The 21,266-nt window shown below is 45.9% G+C and overlaps 1 protein-coding gene across 4 annotated transcripts in view; it reads right to left on the minus strand.

Moving 5' to 3' along the window:
- The window catches only part of SLC25A26 (solute carrier family 25 member 26), a 140,029-nt gene that overhangs the window by 11,504 nt on the left and 107,259 nt on the right, over positions 1–21,266 (minus strand). For 3 of the 4 annotated variants that reach the window (XM_082210653.1, XM_082210652.1, XM_082210651.1), the window contains 2 exons: positions 5,648–5,712; positions 3,632–3,705 (listed from right to left, as the gene is read on the minus strand). In XM_082210653.1, coding sequence (XP_082066779.1) covers positions 3,632–3,705; positions 5,648–5,712 — 139 coding nt within the window. Of the gene's footprint in view, positions 1–3,562; positions 3,706–5,647; positions 5,713–21,266 lie in introns of all 4 variants that reach the window. The other variant, XR_014216082.1, reaches the window with a different exon arrangement.

A 21,266-nucleotide genomic window follows, 5' to 3' on the forward strand; every position in this document is an offset into this window, starting at 1 on the left:
CAGGTTTATGTCATATCATAGGTTAAAAATCATTCTCATGCTTGTCTCCCAGTACTTTCATGGCAATGCTCTCACTACAGAAATGCTTGAGTCACACTTCCTTGGTTTGGGTGGGTACCCCAGTCTCAAAACGGAAGCGTCAAAAGATGCATCTCAGTGCCAGATGCTGACACTATAGATGTGATCCACGGGAGTCTTTGTGGGGCTATGTATCCAACAGCATTTCCCAAGAGCAAGTCTCTTTGAATGCCCTGCTGAGTTGAGAAAGCAGTTTAAGAAACTTCCAAGCACAGTGTAGACCACTGTGTGGATGGGCATGCAGTTTTGTAAGAAGAAGGAAAGGAAGAAGAGTTTGGACTTGATATCCCACTTTATCATTACCCCAAGGAGTCTCAAAGCGGCTAACAATCTCCTTCCCCACAACAAACACTCTGTGAGGTGAGTGAGGCTGAGAGACTTCAGATAAGTGTGACTGGCCCAAGGTCACCCAGCAGCTGCATGTGGAGGAGCAGGGAAGCGAACCCGGTTCACCAGATTACGAGTCCACCGCTCTTAACCACTATACCACACTGGCTCTCACTGTAAGAATGTACTTACCGATTGCAGCCTACAACACTGGACTCCATCAACCATTTCCTTTTTTTATTTGCTTAACTATCCCTCTCAACCAGTATTCTGCCTCCAACCCTGGGCAACTCCTACATCTGCCAGCTAAAGTGAACGAAGTCCACAACACCATAGAGAACTCCATTGTCCATTAGTCAGTTCCAGTTTCCAACAACTGAGCAACACAGCAAATGGTGTTCCATGGTTGTTGGTTGTTGTTTTTTAAAGAGGCTTTGAGGGGCATGTAATTTGAAGCCTGTCTCTAAGATGCAACCTCTCAACTAAATACTACCCATACATTTTGAATCCGATATCCAAAACCATGAGTGCTCTAAAACTGGAAGAGGAGACTCTCCAGATACCAAAAGGCCACATTGGATTTTTGACTCTGCAGAATGCAGACAGCCTGGAACATGACGCAGAGAAGTGCCAGTGTGCGCAAAACAGGGGAGCAGCCTCTCATCTGGAAGAAGAAAACCAGCGCAAGCGTATGTCTGCTTTACGCCCCTCTGATCTCCTGTTATAATCTCCTATTATATCACTGCCAAGACACCTATCTGCTGCTGTTATTTCTCTTTCTCTCTCCCCTGACAGGACGGGATGTTAATTTGCTGGCCCACAGTGGAGGTGCCAACAGGAAGCCCAATGCGCCCTTCTGGTTTTAATAAGGTGTCAATCCGCAAGATAAGGCATTTGTCATTCTTGGTTTCAGACAGGCACAGAGCCTGACACTTTTACTGTTCTGATTAATAGATTTATAATTGGCAGCAGGCCTGGCAGAACTGGTCTTTCCTATTTCCCACCCTTTCCAAGACTTTTCTTGAGGCTGCCCCAGCTTGCCACTTCTCCCTGCCTAGAGACTAATCAGAGCTATATTTTTCCCCCAGCCATAAAAATTTAGAAAAATTCTGAAGACATATATCTATATACAGAGAGAGAGAGAGAGAGAGAGAGAGAGAGAGAGAGGAGGGTGATTGTAGGTCTAGGGCCTTTCAACAGAATTAATGAAATTTAATTTTCAATGAAATTTAATTTTCAGCTGCAACTGTGTATGCCTGTTCTTAGAATCTTTCTTATTTACTGTGCTACAGCCAGGCTAGAGAGCCATGAAGTCAGGTGGTTTCCTTGGATGGCATTTTGCAGTGAATATCATTCAGAGGGAGCCATGTCCCAGGCATTTATGGATGCAGCATCTTTGCTCAGGTGGCTGGTCTGTGGCCTGCTGCCCCTCGACAATGCCAGCAACTTCCAAACGTCCCTGAAGGACATTACATGTCTGTTGATGAAGCCTAGAATAGCATTGGTCCTTTTTTTTACTGCTGCATCCCACCGTTGACTCATGTTAAGCTTGTGGTCCCCTAAGACCACTAGATCCTTTTCACATCTACTGCGAGCAAGCCAGTGTCCCTCATATTACATTTCTGCAACTGGTTATTCTGCCAAAGTGTAGAATCTTGCAGAGGTGTGGTTTTTCTTAGGGCCATGGCAGGATGTGCCCCACCATCCATGGTCCTAAGGCTGCTCAGCCTACCCCAAAGCTCATGTTGACATAACAACAAAGTGTGCACTCATTAATTGCATGAATGAGTGAATGGCTCAGGACCACAATACCTCAAGGACCACCTCTTTCCTTATGAACCTACCCGGACCCTGAGATCATCTTCTGAGGCCCTCCTTCATGTGCCACCTCCTCGAGAGGTCCGGAGGGTGGCAACACAAGAACGGGGCCTTCTCTGCAGTGGCTCCCCATCTGTGGAATGCTCTCCCCAGGGAAGTTCACCTGGCGCCTTCATTATACACCTTTAGGCGCCAGGCAAAAATGTTCCTTTATAACCTGATCAACATCCCATACCCTTTTAAAATGTGGCTTTGGGGGGGTATTATTGGGTTATTGCTTTTATTTTTATTTTATATACTGTGATCTTTTTATGTGAACTGCCCTGAGACCTCCGGGTACATAAATTCAATAAATAATAATGACGATGATGATGATGATGATGATGCAATTAATATTATATCGAAGTTTGGCCCTAACTTCTTTTTAAATGAAATGTTTGTAAGAGCAACGTGGCTCCGTCCAGAGGAGTCTAATTGATAATCTCTGAGGTTCTTCTAATTCAACAAACCTTTGCCTCCACAGAAGCTTGCAAGCAGGCCTGTTCCAGAAGGATTATTAGCATTTCCTCCTTTTTTCCCCAGCTTTCTATTTGTTTTTAGAGTGAAGCCTAATATCAACCCCATTACTTATTCTCTGGCAGAGAGGATAGAAAGAAAAGACTGTTATTACTCGGTAAGTTTTGCAAAGCAGAGGGCGATTACTGATTGAAAGAAAGAAAGGAGGGAGCTGGAAAGAAAGACTATTCGGGGCCTTCTCCTTTTAACCCCCTGAACTACTAAACCTACAAGTAAACCATAATACATATAAATATACAAACAGGGTGCAAATGACAAGCAAAGATTATGGAGCCGCTGTAGTATGTTATTATACTAAACCTATTAAATATAAACTCACTAATCCAAGCTAGAATTTGAACCCATACCCCGCTTTGCTGATCACAACTCCATGGAAACCCTTTGGGCCACTGCAAAACACTGATTTATTTATTTTTCAAGTAACCCTCTTCAAAACAAATACTAGCCACATAATATTTGTTCTGCCGATCTGTTGGGTCTTCCTTCCTCCCCTACTTCTCGTCAAGTATTCTTTATTATTATTACTACTTTGTGTACGTTGTTGAACAATAAAAACAGCTGAATCTTTCTTGTTTGCCCACATTTTGCTCCACTGCTGTGCCTGCTGCACACCTGGCTTGAAAAGTACTAATTTAAGTTTCACTCATTCCTCTTACAACTTATCTGTCACCAAGCAGCACAGATGAAAACATTAAACAGAGGGGGGGGGTGTGCCTTTCTGCAGCAAAATATAAAGGCCCCCAGTGTTACAAGTGAAACCCACCTTCTTCCCAGGCAGCATTTTCAAATGCTACATGCTGAGACATTTCCCCTGTGTCCAGTCCATCCTTACCCAGAAATCCCTTGGGTCCTCCATACTTGATGCAGAGCCGACAGCACATTTCCACTTGCGGTTCTGGAGCCGGTCTGTATAGAAGAAGCACACAGATAAACATTTGAAGCTGCCTCATATCAGGTTAGACCACTGGGATGTCTTGCACACTACCGTCTACCTCTACTCCAAAGTCTCAGGCAAAGGTCTTTTGCAGCCCTTTAAATTGATAAGTTGTGCATGCAAGGCGCATGAACTACCACTGTGCTCCATAGATATGGAATGACTGCTGGTTTCCTTTTCATGTCATTCCTCTTCAACTGCATTTGGTGGGTGGGCATCTTCTCCACACCACCACACATCCATGAAGGACTGAATCTAAGAGTTGCAAGTCAAGGTACTTCTTCCAAGACAAAGGTCTGCTCCCAAGCTGGCTTGTTTATTTATTTTCATTTATGTGTCACACCTTCCCTCCAAAAAACTCTAGGTGGTGTACATGGTTCTGTCAAGTTTGCAGTTCGTAGTACAGTAAGTATTGATCTGATGTGTAGAGATCTTTCCTGTTCTGCTTAATTCAGGAGTGTTCTGGAAGGTTTCTTTCTATGTGAAAGAAACAGGCAGAAGGTTCTTGTTTGGGTTATTCCTTCTGAGAAGCTGAGTACAGCTGATTTAAACTGGTTCTGTTATCTTTCTGTCAAGGTCATGCTAACTATAATAGTAAGGCCAAAAGGAGCGTGAGCTTACTGTCTCTTTGTTCTGGTGTTCTGCTCTGTTCTGTTCCGTACGTAGTGTGAAGGTTTCATCTTATAAGTATTGTAAGTTTTATTGTAAGTGCTGCAACTGGGGTTTTTTTTGGGACTGTGCCAATCCTATATGTATTGGATTTGTGACCATTATGCTCATTTGCCTTCAATAGCAGTAAAGCTCTGCTGGATGAAGTACAATCACTTCTGGTCTATTTTGGGGGAACTCTGCAACATGTTTAAGTTTTCCCTTCCTCAGGGTGACAGGTTCTCCCCACCTCCCACCCCCCATTTTACCCTGGTCTTTGAGTGTCATAGCTGAGTGCTGATTTGAACCCAGGTCTCCTCAGTCCTAGACCAACACTCTTACCAGCATGTCACACTGGTTTCAGATGAAGTCATTATTATTATTATTATTATTATTATTATTATTATTATTATTGGAGTTTGGATTTGATACCCTGCTTTATCACTACCCGAAGGAGTCTCAAAGCAGCTAACATTCTCCTTTCCCTTCCTCCCCCACAACAAACACCCTGTGAGGTGAGTGGGGCTGAGAGACTTCAGAGAAGTGTGACTGGCCCAAGGTCACCCAGCAGCTGCATGTGGAGGAGCGGGGAAGCGAACCCGGTTCACCAGATTACGGGACTACCGCTCTTAACCACTACACCACACTGGCAAATAATGCACATGTCCACTTCGTCTCTCTTTCGTTGAAGTGCAAGATCCTGGTGCTTAGAATGAAGTGCTGTGGGAGCACAGTGCTAAGGCTATTTTTCTCAATTCAGTCTAGAAAAAAGAGGTGTCAGGCTCAGATGGGCAGAGTGGCATGATAGGACCTGGGAGAGATCTGGGCTTGAATCCCAGCCTAATGCAGCACAGCTTTGGGCAAGCCACCATCACTCAGTCTCTGCTTCTCACTTGAAAAACAGGAATAACACTGGTCCACCTCGGTGTATTGACTCAAGAATAAATGGGATTAGGGGAAGCAGTTGCCAGCCCTGAGTTACAGGAACGAGCCAAGCCTATAAATCTAAATTAATAGATCAGTTAATAAGCACCAACTGGGGAAGCCCTTTGGGGAGCAGCAGCAGCAGCTGAGTAGGAAAAGAAATGAGAGGTGGCCAGAAAAGGGGGCACCAGAGTTGGAGAGACGGAGACCCCAAACTTAAAATGGAAGAAAAGAAACCATTAGAAGGTGCTGGGTTTGATTTTGTTGCTACTACGCAACCCCTCCAGTGCTATTAACCTGCAAACCTGTCAATCAGCCTCGCACTGTTCTCCGAGCTCTCACCTTTGCCAGCATAATTCTTGTCTTGGCTACATCCAGAGGGGTGGTGACTGCAGCTGCAAATCCACCTGAGCATATAAAAATGCCGAACACAAGCAAGACTTTGTTTGTTAAATATGCATGCTACACAGCCCCATAGTTCCCACAGCTTCTGCCAAAACCACTTCATTATTAATGCTTACAGCTTGTTTCTCACTTCAGAATCTGGGCACAGGTTGTCTGAAGCCACAGTCTTGTTGGATTGCGGGATCATTTGCAACACAACTCCTTTCTTTGGAGCCGACAAAGAATCGTAGAATTGTAGCATTGGGAGGGACCCCAGGGATCATCTAGTCCAACCCCCTGCAATGCTAAAGCACTCATGACATCAGTGTTACCATGTGCAAACAGTGCTGTCCTTCAAGCTGATTTCTGATTTCAATTTATTTTTGCCCAGTACTCCCAGGGACAGGACTCTAGAGCTGTCACTTGAAAACATATGGCTGAATCCCATGTTAATCCTACTCAGAGTAGAATCATTGGAATGAATGGGAATGATTAACTTAGATCTATTAATTTCAGAGGATCTACTCTTGGTTGGCCACAACCCAGCACATGCTGCTTTCTACTAATCTGTCCATCTAACCCAGTGTTGTCTACTCTGACTGGCAGTATCTCTCCAGGGTTTCTGGCAGGGGAGAAGCTGTTCCATCACCTGCTACCTGATCTGCAGATTCCAGTGATTGAATCTGGGACTTTCTGCATGCAAACCATGTGCTCTACCATTGAGCTATGGCCCCAGGTTTAGAGGGCACAAGGTACCACCAACTAGAAGTTCACAACCCCGACTCTGTCTCTCCCTAATCAGCTGATGCTTCCTCCATTTACGGACATCCAAATGTGTACATTCATGGACTGAGGCTATCATTAGAGCAGCCAAGTAAGCAGCAGGAAATAGCAGAAACCTTTCTGAAATGAGCCGGGGACAAGGTACCACATCATTGATAGCACTCAGCAGTTATAGGGATCGGAAGACTGTCCTAGCAGTGTTTTGTTTAGAACTCAGCTCAAACATATGGGTAAAGCAATCTGCCAAAGACTGGTTGGACGCAGAGCAATGGTGGGAGGAACCAGCTGCAGAACCACCAAGAGAAGACGACTCAGGGCCTGGGAATTGGTGGTGGGACAACAATGAGGGGCCATAGGAAGAAGAGACAGAAGCCTGGGAGGAGGAGGTGTCAGAAGCTGAAGGGGTAAACAGGGCCTAGTGAGAAGGAGTAGGGCAGAGATTCAGAGGCAGAAGCGGAAGCAGGAGAGGAGGGAGGCCAAGAGGCAGAGATGAGTCTGGCTGGTGAAGAGGCACAGGTGTCTCCCTCTCATGCTGCCACAAGCTTCCCATCCCAGAACCAGTAGGGGCATGAAGAGTGTGGAGAAGTTAGCTTCATGCAGGCACAGTCTCAGATTGCTTAGGAAAACCCCTGGAGAGCAGGGGACTTAGTGGGGAGGCATGGACCTTCAGTCTCAGTAACTTCTTTATGGGGTCAAGACTTGCCGGAGATGAGTTGCTGTGCTCATTAGGCGTGGCACTTCTGTGCAGATTCTGTTTTTGCTAATAAAGAGTTAACTCCAATGTGTTCAGTGTGATTTACTGCTGCTTGGCTCCTGACACAACTGGATGTGTTGAAAGAAAAACAGCAGTGAGGCAGGTCCCCTCTGGGTGGGGCACAGGAGAGCATAAACAGAAGGCATAAACTTCTAGGAAAGGAGAAGAGCCTGTGGCAACCAGAGATTTAACCACTGCAGCCACCCATACAGCTAGGCTAACCCCAGAAGCTGTGGAGAGGCAGAGAACACATTACATCAAGCCCATCTTAGAAACATTTTTGCCTTGTGCCTAAAGATGTATAATGAAGGTTCCAGATGAACCTCCCTGGGGAGAGTATTCCACAAACAGGGAGCCACCACAGAAAAGGCCTGTTCTTGTGTTGCTACCCTCTGGACCACTCATGGAGGAGACACAAGAAGAAGGGCCTCAGAAGATGATCTCAGGGTCTGAGTAAGTTCATATGGAAAGAGGAGCCCTTGAGGTATTGCAGTCCTGAGCCCTTCCCATAAAAAACATGTATCATGATGCCAGGAACACAGATCACGCTTCTGGCTGCAAGAAACAACACAGTGCTGAGAGAAGTGGGTTGTTTCTCCCACAGCAATAGCACCACCTCTCCCAAACCAAAGGTAACATAATGCATGCCAGGATGTTCAGAACCAAGGGGATGAATTCTTGGCTGTGTCACCCAAGCAGTGCGGTACCAAAGCACAAGCTATTAAACGGGCGAGAGGTAATGAACAAAAGGATAGAGGAGAAAAGCAGTGAGCTGTTAAAAAAGCGAGATCCTTTCTAAGGAGTGTGCAGAAAATTCAGAGCCAAGGTCAGAGTACATGTTCCAAAAGGTCCAGCCCAGAGCATTGTCTTGGGAAGTAGCTATAAATAGTTGTCTTTTCCTCCCAGTTTTATGGAATATAGAAAGCTTGTTCTTTTCCAAAGTGTAGGCAGGAGACAGATATTTAAATCTGGAAGTGATTGAAAAGCATTTTTCAACCCGAACTAGGCTTTGAGCAAACCTGGAAGGGTTCCTGGTCTTGCAAGCTTCATACACTCAAGTTTCCACCTTCAAACAGGTAAAACAAACTGTACGGAGCAACGAAATGCAGCTCATGTAGCCAACATGCATGGAACATGGTCAACTGAGCTCAGACCCTGGGTTTCCATGACGCTGCGGATAATCCAGTTTACGTGTATCAGAGGATCAGGGAACTGACAACAAGTCCACAATCACCAGTTCCTGGGGTTGTATTCAAAGTACTGCTAAGGGGAACAATCTGCCAGTGCAAGAATTTCTCCTTGAACAACAAAACATTATCTGCTCTCCGCTTAGCTGAATATCCCCTAAAGATGTTCTGGGGGTTCCCCTAACCCGCACTGTGCAGATTTGGGGGTGGTGTAAGGCCAGTGCACAGTTACTTAGTTGGGTACTGCTCCCAGTCTTTATGTTATAAACAGAAACTGGAGGAATCACATATGCAAGTTGTCAGGGAACTGACATCGGAGGAAAGGGAAGTGGCAGGGCTCCCAGAGACTGGGAGAGAGTCAACAGCTAAAGCAGGGACCAGTAGGGGGAGCGCGGGGTCTCTGGAGGAGGATCTCAGTAATGCTGAGAGTGACGCAGCAGCCCAGGCAGGAAGCAGAAGGGGAGAGAAAGGGGTGAGAGACACTTCGAGCGAAAATAGCGGGGAGGTGTCAGAAGCAACTGCAGGGAGACCTATGCTTCGCCGGAAGCTGTCACGTCGTGAGTCCAGGAGACGCGTTTCCGTTAAGGAACTTCTTTGCTGGAAGCGCTTCCGCAGACAGCCACTGTCGGACTCTACAAGTGACTAGAGCAGACATGTCTGAGGAGCTCTGTCACACACAGAGGTTTGTGGGGTCGCACAAACTCTGAAGGGGCACTATTTTAAGCACAAGCAGCTAATCATCCCCTTGATAGCAGTCCGACAGTCTCTGTACGCTGCCTGTGCAGGAGAAGGCATCATGAGCGACCCAGCAGGAGCCGGAGCCGCAGGGGGTGGAGCTGGTCCAAGCTTGGAAGACAGATACCGAGCATTGGAGGTCCAACTTGCGCTGCAGACGGCGAGGCTCGAGGAGAGGAGGGCTCAAGATGCAGACAAGAAGGGGAGAACCACTCAGTTCCCCAGAAAGGTACCAGGATTAGTGCAGAAGTTTGGGGGGGACCCCAAGGATTACCATGCCTTTAGGACTGAAATGCAATATGCCCTGAATGTGCAGTTTGATGAGTTCCCTGATGAGGAATCCCGAGTTGCTTTCGTAATTGGGCATCTTGAGAAGGGGGCGCGGGACTGGGTTCGACCCCTGATGGCAACGCACAACGATATCCTGAAGGACGCTATGAAATTCTTTCGGGCAATGGATATCATGTTCTCCAGCGATATTGAGGAGGGGGGAGTGCGCAGACAGCTAATGGCTTGCAAGCAGGGAAGCAGATCTGTCCGTGAGTACTGGACTGAATTTACCATGCTGATTCACAGATTGGGGTGGGATTTATCGGCAGCACCCATTCAGATGCTATTTGAAGAAGGTCTTTCTTCAGCTGTGAAAGACGAGCTGGCCAGGAGCCCCAGGGCGGTGTCTATGGATCAGCTGACCAAATCTGCGCTGACCATTGGAGCGCGCCAGGAGGCAAGAGCCTTGGAGAGGCGGGAAGGGAGAGGGGAACGTTGGAAGGAGTTACGCATTCCAGACATTCCTGAGCCAGCTTTCCCGCCGGCAGAGCCGATGGAAATCGGAACAGCCCGCGCGCGCGCAGTTTCAAAGCCCAGTGAGGGGGCGAAGAAGGAGGGAAAGGGACCCCGGAAATGCTATCTCTGCCAACAGCCAGGCCACTTTGCCAGAGTCTGCCCCCAGAGGAAGGAATGGCAAGGGATGGTGGGAACTGTTGAGGGGGAAGAGCAGGGAGAAACGGAGCAGGTAAAAGCCAACGCCTGGTTGCCAGCAGGGCACTGCAGCCAGGCCAAAGAGCAGTGAAAGTGCCCCTTTCCCAAGTGCCAGTGCCAGAAGCTCCTCGACCTGCTCTAGTGATTGAAGTGTCGCTAGAGTTGCAAAATGGACACCCCCTAAAAATAAAGGCGCTGTTGGACTCAGGCAGCTCCTGCAATTTCATGAGCAAGGAGTTTGCGGCTGAACACCAGATACAGACTATCCCCTTAAGCAACCCCCTGCAGGTGACCACGATCGATGGCAGAGAACTGTTGGGAGGAGGCGTCAGCTTGCAGACCATCCCAATGATAATGAGGGTGGCAAGGCACACAGAACTGATAGCGTTTAATGTGGCCACCTTGGGAGGCGCTCCCATTATTTTGGGAATGAGCTGGCTAGCCCTACATGATCCGCTGGTGGGCTGGCATCAAAGAGTGGTTTCCTTCGGTTCCGCACATTGCTTAGAACACTGCAGGGGGGAAAAGGGGTCAGCAGGGGCCCAAGCCACCCTAGCAGGGACGGAAGTGATGGAGAAGGGGAAGGTGCCATCACAGTATGCTGATCTCAGCGACGTGTTCAGCGAGAAGGAAGCTGACCAACTACCCCCGCATAGGCCCTTTGATTGCCAGATCAATTTACTCCCTGGAGCACAGCTTCCTGTAGGCAAGTTGTATGCCATGTCAGACAGGGAGATGCAGGAGTTGCGAGCGTTCATTGACAAGAACCTGAAGAGAGGCTTCATCAGAGAGTCCAAGGCAGCGGGGGGTAGCCCAGTGTTTTTTGTGGATAAAAAGAACACGGACAAGCCGAGACTGGTATGTGACTTTCGGGCCCTAAATGCAGTGACAGAGCCGGTGGCTTTTCCTATGCCCAGGATTGATGATATTTTGACCAGGGTGCGAAAAGGAAAGATTTTTACAAAGCTGGACCTAAGGGGGGCGTACAACCTGATACGTATAAGGAAAGGGGATGAATGGAAGACCACCATGTTCACCCCTTTGGGGGCATTTGAATATCTCGTTATGCCTTTTGGATTACAAGCAGGCTCCGCGTGTTTTCAAGCCTATATGAACCATGTACTGGGGCCTTTGCTCTACAAGAATTGCGTGGCCTTCTTAGATGACGTGTTGGTGTATTCGGAGAATGAGGAGCAACATGGGAGAGACGTCAGAGAAGTGTTGAGCAGGCTGCATGCCAACAGACTGTGGGTGAAACTGGAGAAGTGTCAGTTTCATACCAAGGAGGTGGAATTCCTGGGGTACCGCTTGTCAGACAAGGGGTTGGCCATGGACCCCGGCAAGGTTCAGGCGGTGCTGGAATGGAAAACCCCCAAGACTAAGAAGGATGTGCAGAGGTTCCTAGGGTTTGGAAACTTTTATCGTAAGTTCATCCGAAACTTCGCTCACCTGACGGCGCCCATCACGGACTGTCTCAGCAGCAAAAAGAAGTTTGTTTGGACGGGGGAGGCGGAGCGAGCGTTTGAGGAACTGAAAAAGGCCTTCGCCTCTGACGAACAACTTCTACATGTGGATTTACAAAAAAAGCTGAGGGTCGAAACAGACGCTTCTGACAGAGCCATAGGGGCGGTGCTTCTTCTGCAGCCAGGGAAGGAGGGGTCCGAGTGGCGACCGTGTGCCTTCTTTTCGCGAAAGCTGAACAAATCGGAGAGAAACTACACGGTGTATGACCGGGAACTTCTTGCGATTTATGAGGCCTTCCGGAGATGGAGGCACCTACTAATTGGTGCACAACAGAAGGTGCAAGTACGCACGGACCATAAGAATCTAGAGTATTGGAGAACTGCGCGAGTGCTCAACCAACGGCAGTTGAGATGGGCCCAGGAGTTCTCCAAATGTAACTTTGAGATTTGTTACGTACCAGGCCAGGAGAACGTTAGGGCGGACGCTCTATCACGCAAACCTGAATATTTGGAGGGAGAGGGTGCACCCGAAGAGACCCATGTCATTCCCGAGGATCGCTGGGTGTGTGGGGCGGCACTGGTGGGGCTAAGGGAACTGATAGAGGGAACGGTGCAGGATGAATATGCCCAGGACAAACTCAGGGGTCTCAGGAGGGAGGGAGACAAACCCGGGGGTTTTGAGGAGAGAAACGGGGCGTTGTACTACAAGGGAGCGTTATACGTACCTGAAGGAGAATTGAGGGAAAAGGTACTCAAGCAACTGCACAATAGCCCCACAGCAGGGCATTTTGGGCAACACAAAACCATGTGGCTGGTTACCAGGGAATTCTGGTGGCCCAAGGTCAGGGAAGATGTGCGGGAGTATGTGAGAGGGTGTGACCGATGTCAACGAGCCAAGGGGGAGAGGCGGGCACCGGCAGGTTTATTAGAACCACTACCCACGCCGGAAAGACCATGGGAGGCAGTGGCAATAGATTTTATGACTGATCTGCCCAGGTCCAAAGGGAAGACAGCCATCATGGTGGTGGTAGACCTGTTAACCAAGATGGCCCACTTTATAGCCTGCTCACATGCGGTCACAGCAGAAGAAACCGCTAAATTGTTTGTGGAAAATGTGTTTAGATTGCATGGTGCCCCCTTGAGGGTGGTTTCGGACCGAGGGAAACAATTTACTTCCAGGTTCTGGAGGAAGCTCATGAGCTTATTGCATGTAGAGGTGAATTTCTCAACTGCCCGTCATCCAGAAACCAACGGGCAGGCGGAAAGAGCTAATGGTGTCCTCCAGCAATATTTGAGGTGTTATGTGAATGACAGAGAGAATGATTGGGTGGAGAAGCTGGCGTTGGCAGAATTTGCCTATAACAATGCGGAGAACGTGTCCACGGGAATGAGCCCTTTTTTGGCCAATCACGGGTGTCATCCCCGAGCCTTCCCAGGGGGGGAGGGGGAGAACTGGAGCGTTCCAGCCGCAGAACAGTTCGTGGAAGAAATGGAAGCGATCCATCGCCAGCTCCAACTTAATTTAAACAGGGCGAAGGAGGAATATAAGAGGCAGGCAGACAAAACCAGAAGGGAAGGAGAAAGCATTAGGGTGGGGGATCAGGTGTGGTTGTCCACCCAAGGGTTACCATTTAAAGGAGGTTGTAAGAAGTTAAGACCCAAAAGACTGGGCCCATTTGAAGTTACGCAACAGGTCAACCCAGTGGCTTTCAGACTCCGGTTACCTAACCACATGAAGTTGCACCCAGTGTTCCACAGATCATTGCTGTCACCGTATATAGGGGACAGAGAGGGGAGGGTCAATAGGGGACCAGCTATGGAGGAAAAAGAACACAGCTACCATGTAGCGGAGATTCTCGATTCCAGGTGGAGGGGAGAGCAAGTAGAGTATTTGGTAATATGGGAAGGGGAGCCGGAGTCGGAAAACACCTGGGTCAGGGCAGAGGATGTAGATGACGAGGTTTTGATTGAAACTTTTCATCAGAGATTCCCTCGGAAACCCCAGCCAGTGGCGAGGTTCCGGAGGGAATACTTCGCCACCACCGACGAAGAAGAAGAGTTGGAGGGGTTCGCTGATTCCGAGGTGGAGGAGGATTCAGCGAGTCGGAACGAAGACCGATGGAGGGAAATGTTCGAGACGTCGGAAGATGAGGAGGATTCTTTTAGGGGTTTCAGCTCCTCACCGCCCAGAGGAGAGAGTAGGGGCGGGGGAGAGGGGGGCCCTGGAGGGGAGGTGGATGTCAGGGAACTGACATCGGAGGAAAGGGAAGTGGCAGGGCTCCCAGAGACTGGGAGAGAGTCAACAGCTAAAGCAGGGACCAGTAGGGGGAGCGCGGGGTCTCTGGAGGAGGATCTCAGTAATGCTGAGAGTGACGCAGCAGCCCAGGCAGGAAGCAGAAGGGGAGAGAAAGGGGTGAGAGACACTTCGAGCGAAAATAGCGGGGAGGTGTCAGAAGCAACTGCAGGGAGACCTATGCTTCGCCGGAAGCTGTCACGTCGTGAGTCCAGGAGACGCGTTTCCGTTAAGGAACTTCTTTGCTGGAAGCGCTTCCGCAGACAGCCACTGTCGGACTCTACAAGTGACTAGAGCAGACATGTCTGAGGAGCTCTGTCACACACAGAGGTTTGTGGGGTCGCACAAACTCTGAAGGGGCACTATTTTAAGCACAAGCAGCTAATCATCCCCTTGATACAAGTATTGTAATTTAGCTAGCTAGAGAGATACCAGCATTTCCCTCCAACTGCACTCAAGGTATGACTTCAGAGGAAGTGGCATTGTCAAACAACAGCGTATTTTGTTTTGCCCCTTGCTTTGACTTCAGAACATGGCAGCAGTGTGACCACCAAGTGTTGCTATAACTATGCACTGGTGTGACCCAATTGTTTTGCTGTGCTACGCAGCCTGCACCACCACGGCTCTTGGCACCGCAGATTCCACCCCTTAGGGACTGTGGATACTGAGCAATGACATCTGCACATCGGAGAGGATGCACTAATTCTAGATTCTGCAGCGAAAGGGGTGGATGGGCACTTCAGAGTTTTCATAAGATCCCTACGTGACCGGAGGCAAGATGGCAGCAAAAGGTGAGCTCAAAAGGACACCAATGAGCACAGAAACGAAGAGAGCCTTTGGTAGATCAACAAACCAGAAGAACAAACATATTGAAAAATTATCAGCTAATGTCAAGGTATCATATACTTAATTATTAACAGATTGCCATAATCTGAATGAAATTCCACCCATCTGGAATCAACACACAAATCACACTGCAACCAATTAACTACAACCAACCATGCCCTGGGCCCTCTGGTTTCTCACTTCACCAGCAAAAATACAATACCGACCCACCAGTGTTTAAAACTCCCATTTTTCTAGATGCATTTTGCGACAGGGAATTTCATTAGCGCGAGCAGTTTCTGAGCTCTGGGTGCAGAACTGTGCCTAAGATTTCAGATTTAAACTGCAGAGTGGAAGCAAAGGAGGACCTTTTCCTGCCTCCCCACTTCCAGGCACTCTCTGAAGACTGGAGAAAAGACTGTCTTAAGAATATTAGGAGGGTGGGCAGGGGAAGGACTAGAGCACGTGAAAAATGAACATAATGTTTTAGTTCATTCATTTTCAGCTTTGTATTCTTCTTATTGAAAAAGCCCACCTAGACATTCCATCGTTGCGCCCGTAACCTAGGTTTAAGGTGCCATTTAGCTCCTAGCTTTCATATCTCATTTTCTAACACTGCTACTCGCGTGTTGCTGACACAAAAGATCCACTCATATATAATGTAAAACAATGAAAGATTACTGTCTCCCCACCCCTTTTTACTATTTCCTCCCCTTACTATCCACACTTCTCTTTCCGCCTCAACCCCATATTGCCGATAACAATAATGTCTCAACGTGAACGTATGTACTTTTGTTACTCGTGAAAAATACTGTAATAAAAACATATGGTGGGGGGAGAAACCCAACGAACAACAATTCCAGGTAAGGAGAGTCGCCCCCCTCCTAAATCTGATGCGTGACCTGTCTGTCTTCCTGAGCAGACTCTGTCAGGACACCTGACACCACGCCACAGTGCAGCTTGAAAGGAGATACACCCCAGGAGAGACAGGGCGGAGCCGCAGGCGCACAATGGGGAATTACCGTCTCCGAGCTACGATGCCTCAAGCTTCCACCGAAAATTGCGACGAGCCACTACGGGTTTAAAACGGATACCCCATCGTTTCTGGACTTAAAACAACAAAGAAGAGAAGGAGTAAAGATGGGTGAGTCCGGGTATTAACTGCTTTACATACGGTCCCCACCCGACGGAGGGCGAAAAGGGCGCAGATTCAGAGAAGCACAGTTAGTAAGAAAGCAGAATAACTCATAACAACCGAACTGTGTATGCGCAGAAGGAGGAGGGTTATTTTTTCTTTTTACAGACTTAACTAAAGGAACGAACTGAACTTCCATTTATCGGAAGTTCAAAGACTGTTTGCCTAAGTGACGTATATTTTCGCTAGGAACTTGAAGTGGATTCACGAGTACATTTGGACGCTTATTTCGGGATATTGCTCAAGTTTTGTTTCCCTCTGTGACTCTTTATTGGCGAGCCAGTGGGCACACACAGCGATAAGCGTTAAGGGAACAAACTCAAGAGAACAGGAGAAGCACAAAGGGGAGGAGACAAACAGAATTGGTCACACCCTGAAGAGACTTACTGCTGATAGCCGGGGATAATTGCTGATTAAGGACTATACCAGCTCTCCCTTTTTATTTACTTAAGATATATGAGACTTTTACTTAAGATATATGGGATTTCTCCTTTTGGGCCGTTGTAAGAGTCTTCTGTTAATGTTGTAAAGGAAGTTAAAGACGGATATCTATTTGTAATAGAAGTAACAAAACCCATCTTCTCCTTAGTGACTTAGACTGATTGTTACTTACGGTCTTTTGTAAACTGGTGTATACCCACTCACTTATTTAATCTCTACCCCCTCCTCCTCCACCTAACTAACTTAGTAGTAGCTCAATTCTCTGTACAGATATTGTTATATCCCTCTACTAGCCTCCCTGATTGACCTCTCTTTTGTATATCCTGCAAAGTTTACACAATAACCCGTCTGTTCCCCCTCCACCCTTTGGCCCCCCCATGTGCGTCTTTTGGATAACTTCCCCGATATTTTGGCATTCTGGAGATAAGGGACTTTGTTAAGTTTTGGGTATTTTGTGTGGGAATTTGTTGGGAGTATAATGGTACTCTTCTAGGTAACTAAACAGACTATCTGGGACAGCCGCACAGAGGGGAATAAGGAGATTGTGAGCCCTTAAAGGGAGAGAACCAGCACTGGAAAGTTCAACGGGTAAATAGGAGCAAAAATGCAGGGGAAGAATGGGAAAAGGGGGGGGGAACACCAGGGGAAAGAAAAATCTCAAGACAAGAAGAAATTAAAGACTTGGATTTTCTGTGGTTAAAAATTAAGGAGGAACTCAAGCAGAACGAAAACAATATAGAGAATAAATTAGAGGAAATGCAAGATAGGATAGACAAAAGAATAGAGGGAGCTATAGGAGAGCTTGGAAAGAAAGTTCAAGAGTTAACAGTCAAAGCAAAGACATTTGAGGAATCTAACAAAAAAATTCAAAAAGACATGAGAGAACAGAAAAGGGAGACAGAGAAAATGAAGGAGGAGTTGCGAGAGTTGAACAAATCACAGGAGCAGATATGGGACAATATTGCGATGACTGAAATGCGACAAAGACAAATGCACTTAAAATTCAGAGGCATAGAGGAAGAAATGAAAGAGAATATTAAAGAAAAAATAACTATAGAACTAGCAAAATGGTTAGAGATCAAAGAAGAGGAGGTCGCGTATACAATAGAAAACGCCTTTAGGATTAAAATGAGAACACACCAGAACAAAACCAGGAAGCCCATTGGGGATTGCCTAGTAATGTTTAACTCAATAGGAATGAGGAATCTGATACTTAAAACAAGTTATCATAAAAAGCTAGTAATAGGCGGTAGACCAATAATTGTCCTGAAAGAGATTCCGGTCAGGCTACTACGTAAGAGGGAAGGGTACAGACACATAATAGGTGTCCTGAGAAGGAACAACATCCAATATAGATGGGAATTCCCTGAGGGAATTGCTTTCTTTTTTAAAGACAAGAGATTCAAACTGAACAGCTCGTTAGAGGTAGAGAAGTTCCTGAGAAGATACGAGAAGGAACTTACCAAAAAGGAGAGTGGAATATTGGATAGAAAGGACGTGAGGGAGGGAGGAGGTGAGGGAGGGGGGAGGGTGAGGCTGCAGAGAGGGGAGGGGGAAGGAGAAGGAGAGGAGGTTGAGGGGGAAAGTGTAGCGGAAGGGGAAGAAACAGGGGAAGACACAGAGGAAGAGGAAGAAACAAAGAATTAACAATCGGACACAAACGCTACATCTTTCCTAAATAATGTCTTTAACTTTTTTAACATGGAATGTCAACGGTCTAAATGAGAAATCCAAAAGAAATAAAATATTGAAAGTTTTGAAAAATAAGAAATGTGATGTGGTATGCTGCCAAGAGACCCATGTGGCTAAAAGGCATAAACATATACTGATCAATAAAAAGCTGGGAAAGGAGTTTATTAACTCAGAAGTGAATAAAAAGAGAGGGTTGGTCATCTATGCTAAAGAGAAACTGGAACCTAAAGTAATATGCAAAGATGAGGAGGGGAGGATCTTAGGGATCCAGATTACCAACCAAGGGGAAAGATTTAACGTAGTATCGATATATGCCCCTAATACAAATAAAACCGAGTTTTACAAAAAACTGGAACAAATGCTATTAGAATTAGAAAATTATAAATTAATTTTACTAGGGGACCTGAATGGAGTCCCGGAACCTAATATTGACAGAAGCGAAAAGAGAAGGAAAGGGAAGCAAGGGAAACTTCCAAAAACTTTTGATGATCTCCAAGAAAATTTAGATTTATTGGACATTTGGAGATACAAAAACCCTACAGAGAAACAGTTTACCCATTTCTCTGGAGTACACCAGAGCTGGGGTAGAATAGACCAGATCTGGGTCTCCAGAGAGCTTACGCTGAGAGCGGGGAGGTGTATAATAGAGCCCAGAACATTATCGGATCATAATTCAATTTTTTTGGAAATAAAAGGTACTCCATCAGGCCCGTATAGATGGAGAATGAACGATTATCTACTGGAACAAGATGAGATTACTGATATGGCAAAGAATGTTTTGAAAGAATATTTTGATCATAACTTGCATAAAGAAACAAAAATTAATGTGGTCTGGGATGCCAGTAAGGCAGTCCTTAGAGGCTTTTTGATCCAACAGAACAAATTTAGGAAGAATCTGAGAGAAGCAAAGAAGGAAGAGGTAGTTAAGCAACTAAAAGAAGTAGAGGACAAATTAACAAAAAACCCTGTGGATGAGAGGTATATTCAAATCTATAAATTATTACAAACTCAATACTCAACACTGCTGAATCGTGAAATAGAATGGGGAATAAAGACGATGAAACAAAGATATTTCGAATCAGCAAATAAAACTGGTAAGTTGCTAGCGTGGCAACTGAGGAAAAGGCAAAAGCAAAAGGTGATTAATAAAATTAAATTTGAAGATCAAATAATAGAGGACCCCAGTGAGATCAAAGGAAAGTTCCTTCAATACTTCGAAAATCTGTATAAAAAGAAAGAGGCGGAAGATACAAACGAGATAGGTAGGTATTTGGAAAGGAACGGGAAAGAAGACCTAACAGATGAGGAAAAGATTATGCTAAATGAACCAGTAACGATGGATGAGGTCAGAGATGCAATCAAGAAAATGAAACCCGGGAAAGCCCCTGGCCCAGATGGCCTCTCTCAAAAATATTATAAAACCTTAGAGGAATATCTGACCCCGGTACTCTGTAGTGTAATTAACAATATCCTCCAAGGAGGGGAAATGCCGGATTCGTGGAGAGAGGCATATATCACATTAATACCCAAAGCAGACGCCGAAATACTTAACATAGCAAACTACAGACCAATATCATTGCTCAATAATGATTACAAGATTTTTGCAGGAATAATGGCAAACAGGTTAAAGAAATATCTGAATAGAGCAATCCATAGGGACCAAGCCGGATTTCTGCTGGGTAGGCAAATAAAGGAGAATGTGAGGCATGTAGTTAACATAATTGAATATTTGGACCTTAGGATCGATATCCCTGCCGCCCTAATCTTTATAGATGCCGAAAAGGCTTTTGATAATGTATCCTGGGAATTCCTCATCAAATGTATGGAGAGGGTGGGAATAAGAGGGCCATTCCTAGAGGGCATTAGAGCAATCTATTCAAACCAGAAAGCGAAACTTAGTATTAACGGTAATTTAACAAACTCATTTAAGATCACAAAAGGTACAAGGCAGGGGTGTCCATTATCACCCCTGTTATTTATCATGGTATTGGAGGTTATATTGAACAAGATTAGAGGTACTCCGGAAATAAGAGGGATTAAGATAGGTAAAAAAGAATACAAGGTTAAGGCTTATGCCGACGACCTAGTAATATCAATAGAAGAACCTCTAGAAAGGATAAATGCAATCATTGATACAATGGAGGAATTTGGGGGACTATCTGGGTTCAAATTGAATAAAATAAAAACAAAAATGCTGGTAAAGAACTTAGACGAACAATCAAAAAATAGAATTGAACTAGAATCTGGGATAAAGATATCAAAAAAGGTTAAGTATCTGGGTATTTGGCTCTCAACGAAAAATATAAATTTGGTGGAGGACAATTACAACAGAACATGGAGAGAATGTAAAAGAGATCTGGATAGTTGGAGTAGACTACACCTCTCATGGGAAGGCAGAATGGCCGCCATCAAGATGAACATCCTCCCCAAAATGATATTTCTATTCCAAAATATCCCGGTAATCAGGGGTACAACGATGTTTAAGAATTGGCAGAGGACCCTTTCTAGATTTATTTGGCAGGGCAAAAGGGCCAGAATTAAGTATAAGCTGCTTACGGATAAAAGAGATAGAGGTGGATTTGCGTTACCGAACCTACAACTATACTATGAGGCCTCGTGCTTATGCTGGGTGAAGGAATGGATTGTACTGGACAACACCGACTTACTGGATTTGGAGGGTTTTAATGCTAGGTATGGATGGCATGCTTACCTATGGCAGGATAAGGGGAGAGTGCACAAAGGTTTTTCTAGTCATATCATAAGAGGGGCGCTACTGGAAGTGTGGAACAGATGTAAGAACTTGGTAGAAAAAGATACCCCTTTATGGCTGTCACCTATAGATATTCTAGTAAGTAAAAAAGTGAATATGGAAGGTAGAAGATGGACCTATGCCGAACTTTTGAAAAGATCTGAGAAAGGTTGGGAAATTAGGCCCTACGAAGAGTTAAAAGATAAATTAACGGGGTGGATACAATTCCACCAAATTAGCTCTTTATGGAATGAACACAAAAAAGCTGGGATGAGCAAAAATAAATCCAAATTCCAGTTAGAAATAATAGAAGGGAAGTCTAAACATCTAACTAAAATGTATAACCAACTATTAGACTGGGATACCATGGATGAGGAAGTTAAAGAAGTTATGATCAAGTGGGCCATAGACATAGGACATCCCCTAGAATATGATAAATGGAAAAAACTATGGACCAAGGATATGAAATTCTCAGCATG

Source organism: Podarcis vaucheri (assembly GCF_965113315.1).
Source record: "Podarcis vaucheri genome assembly, chromosome: 2".
NCBI classification, from domain to species: Eukaryota; Metazoa; Chordata; class Lepidosauria; order Squamata; family Lacertidae; genus Podarcis; species Podarcis vaucheri.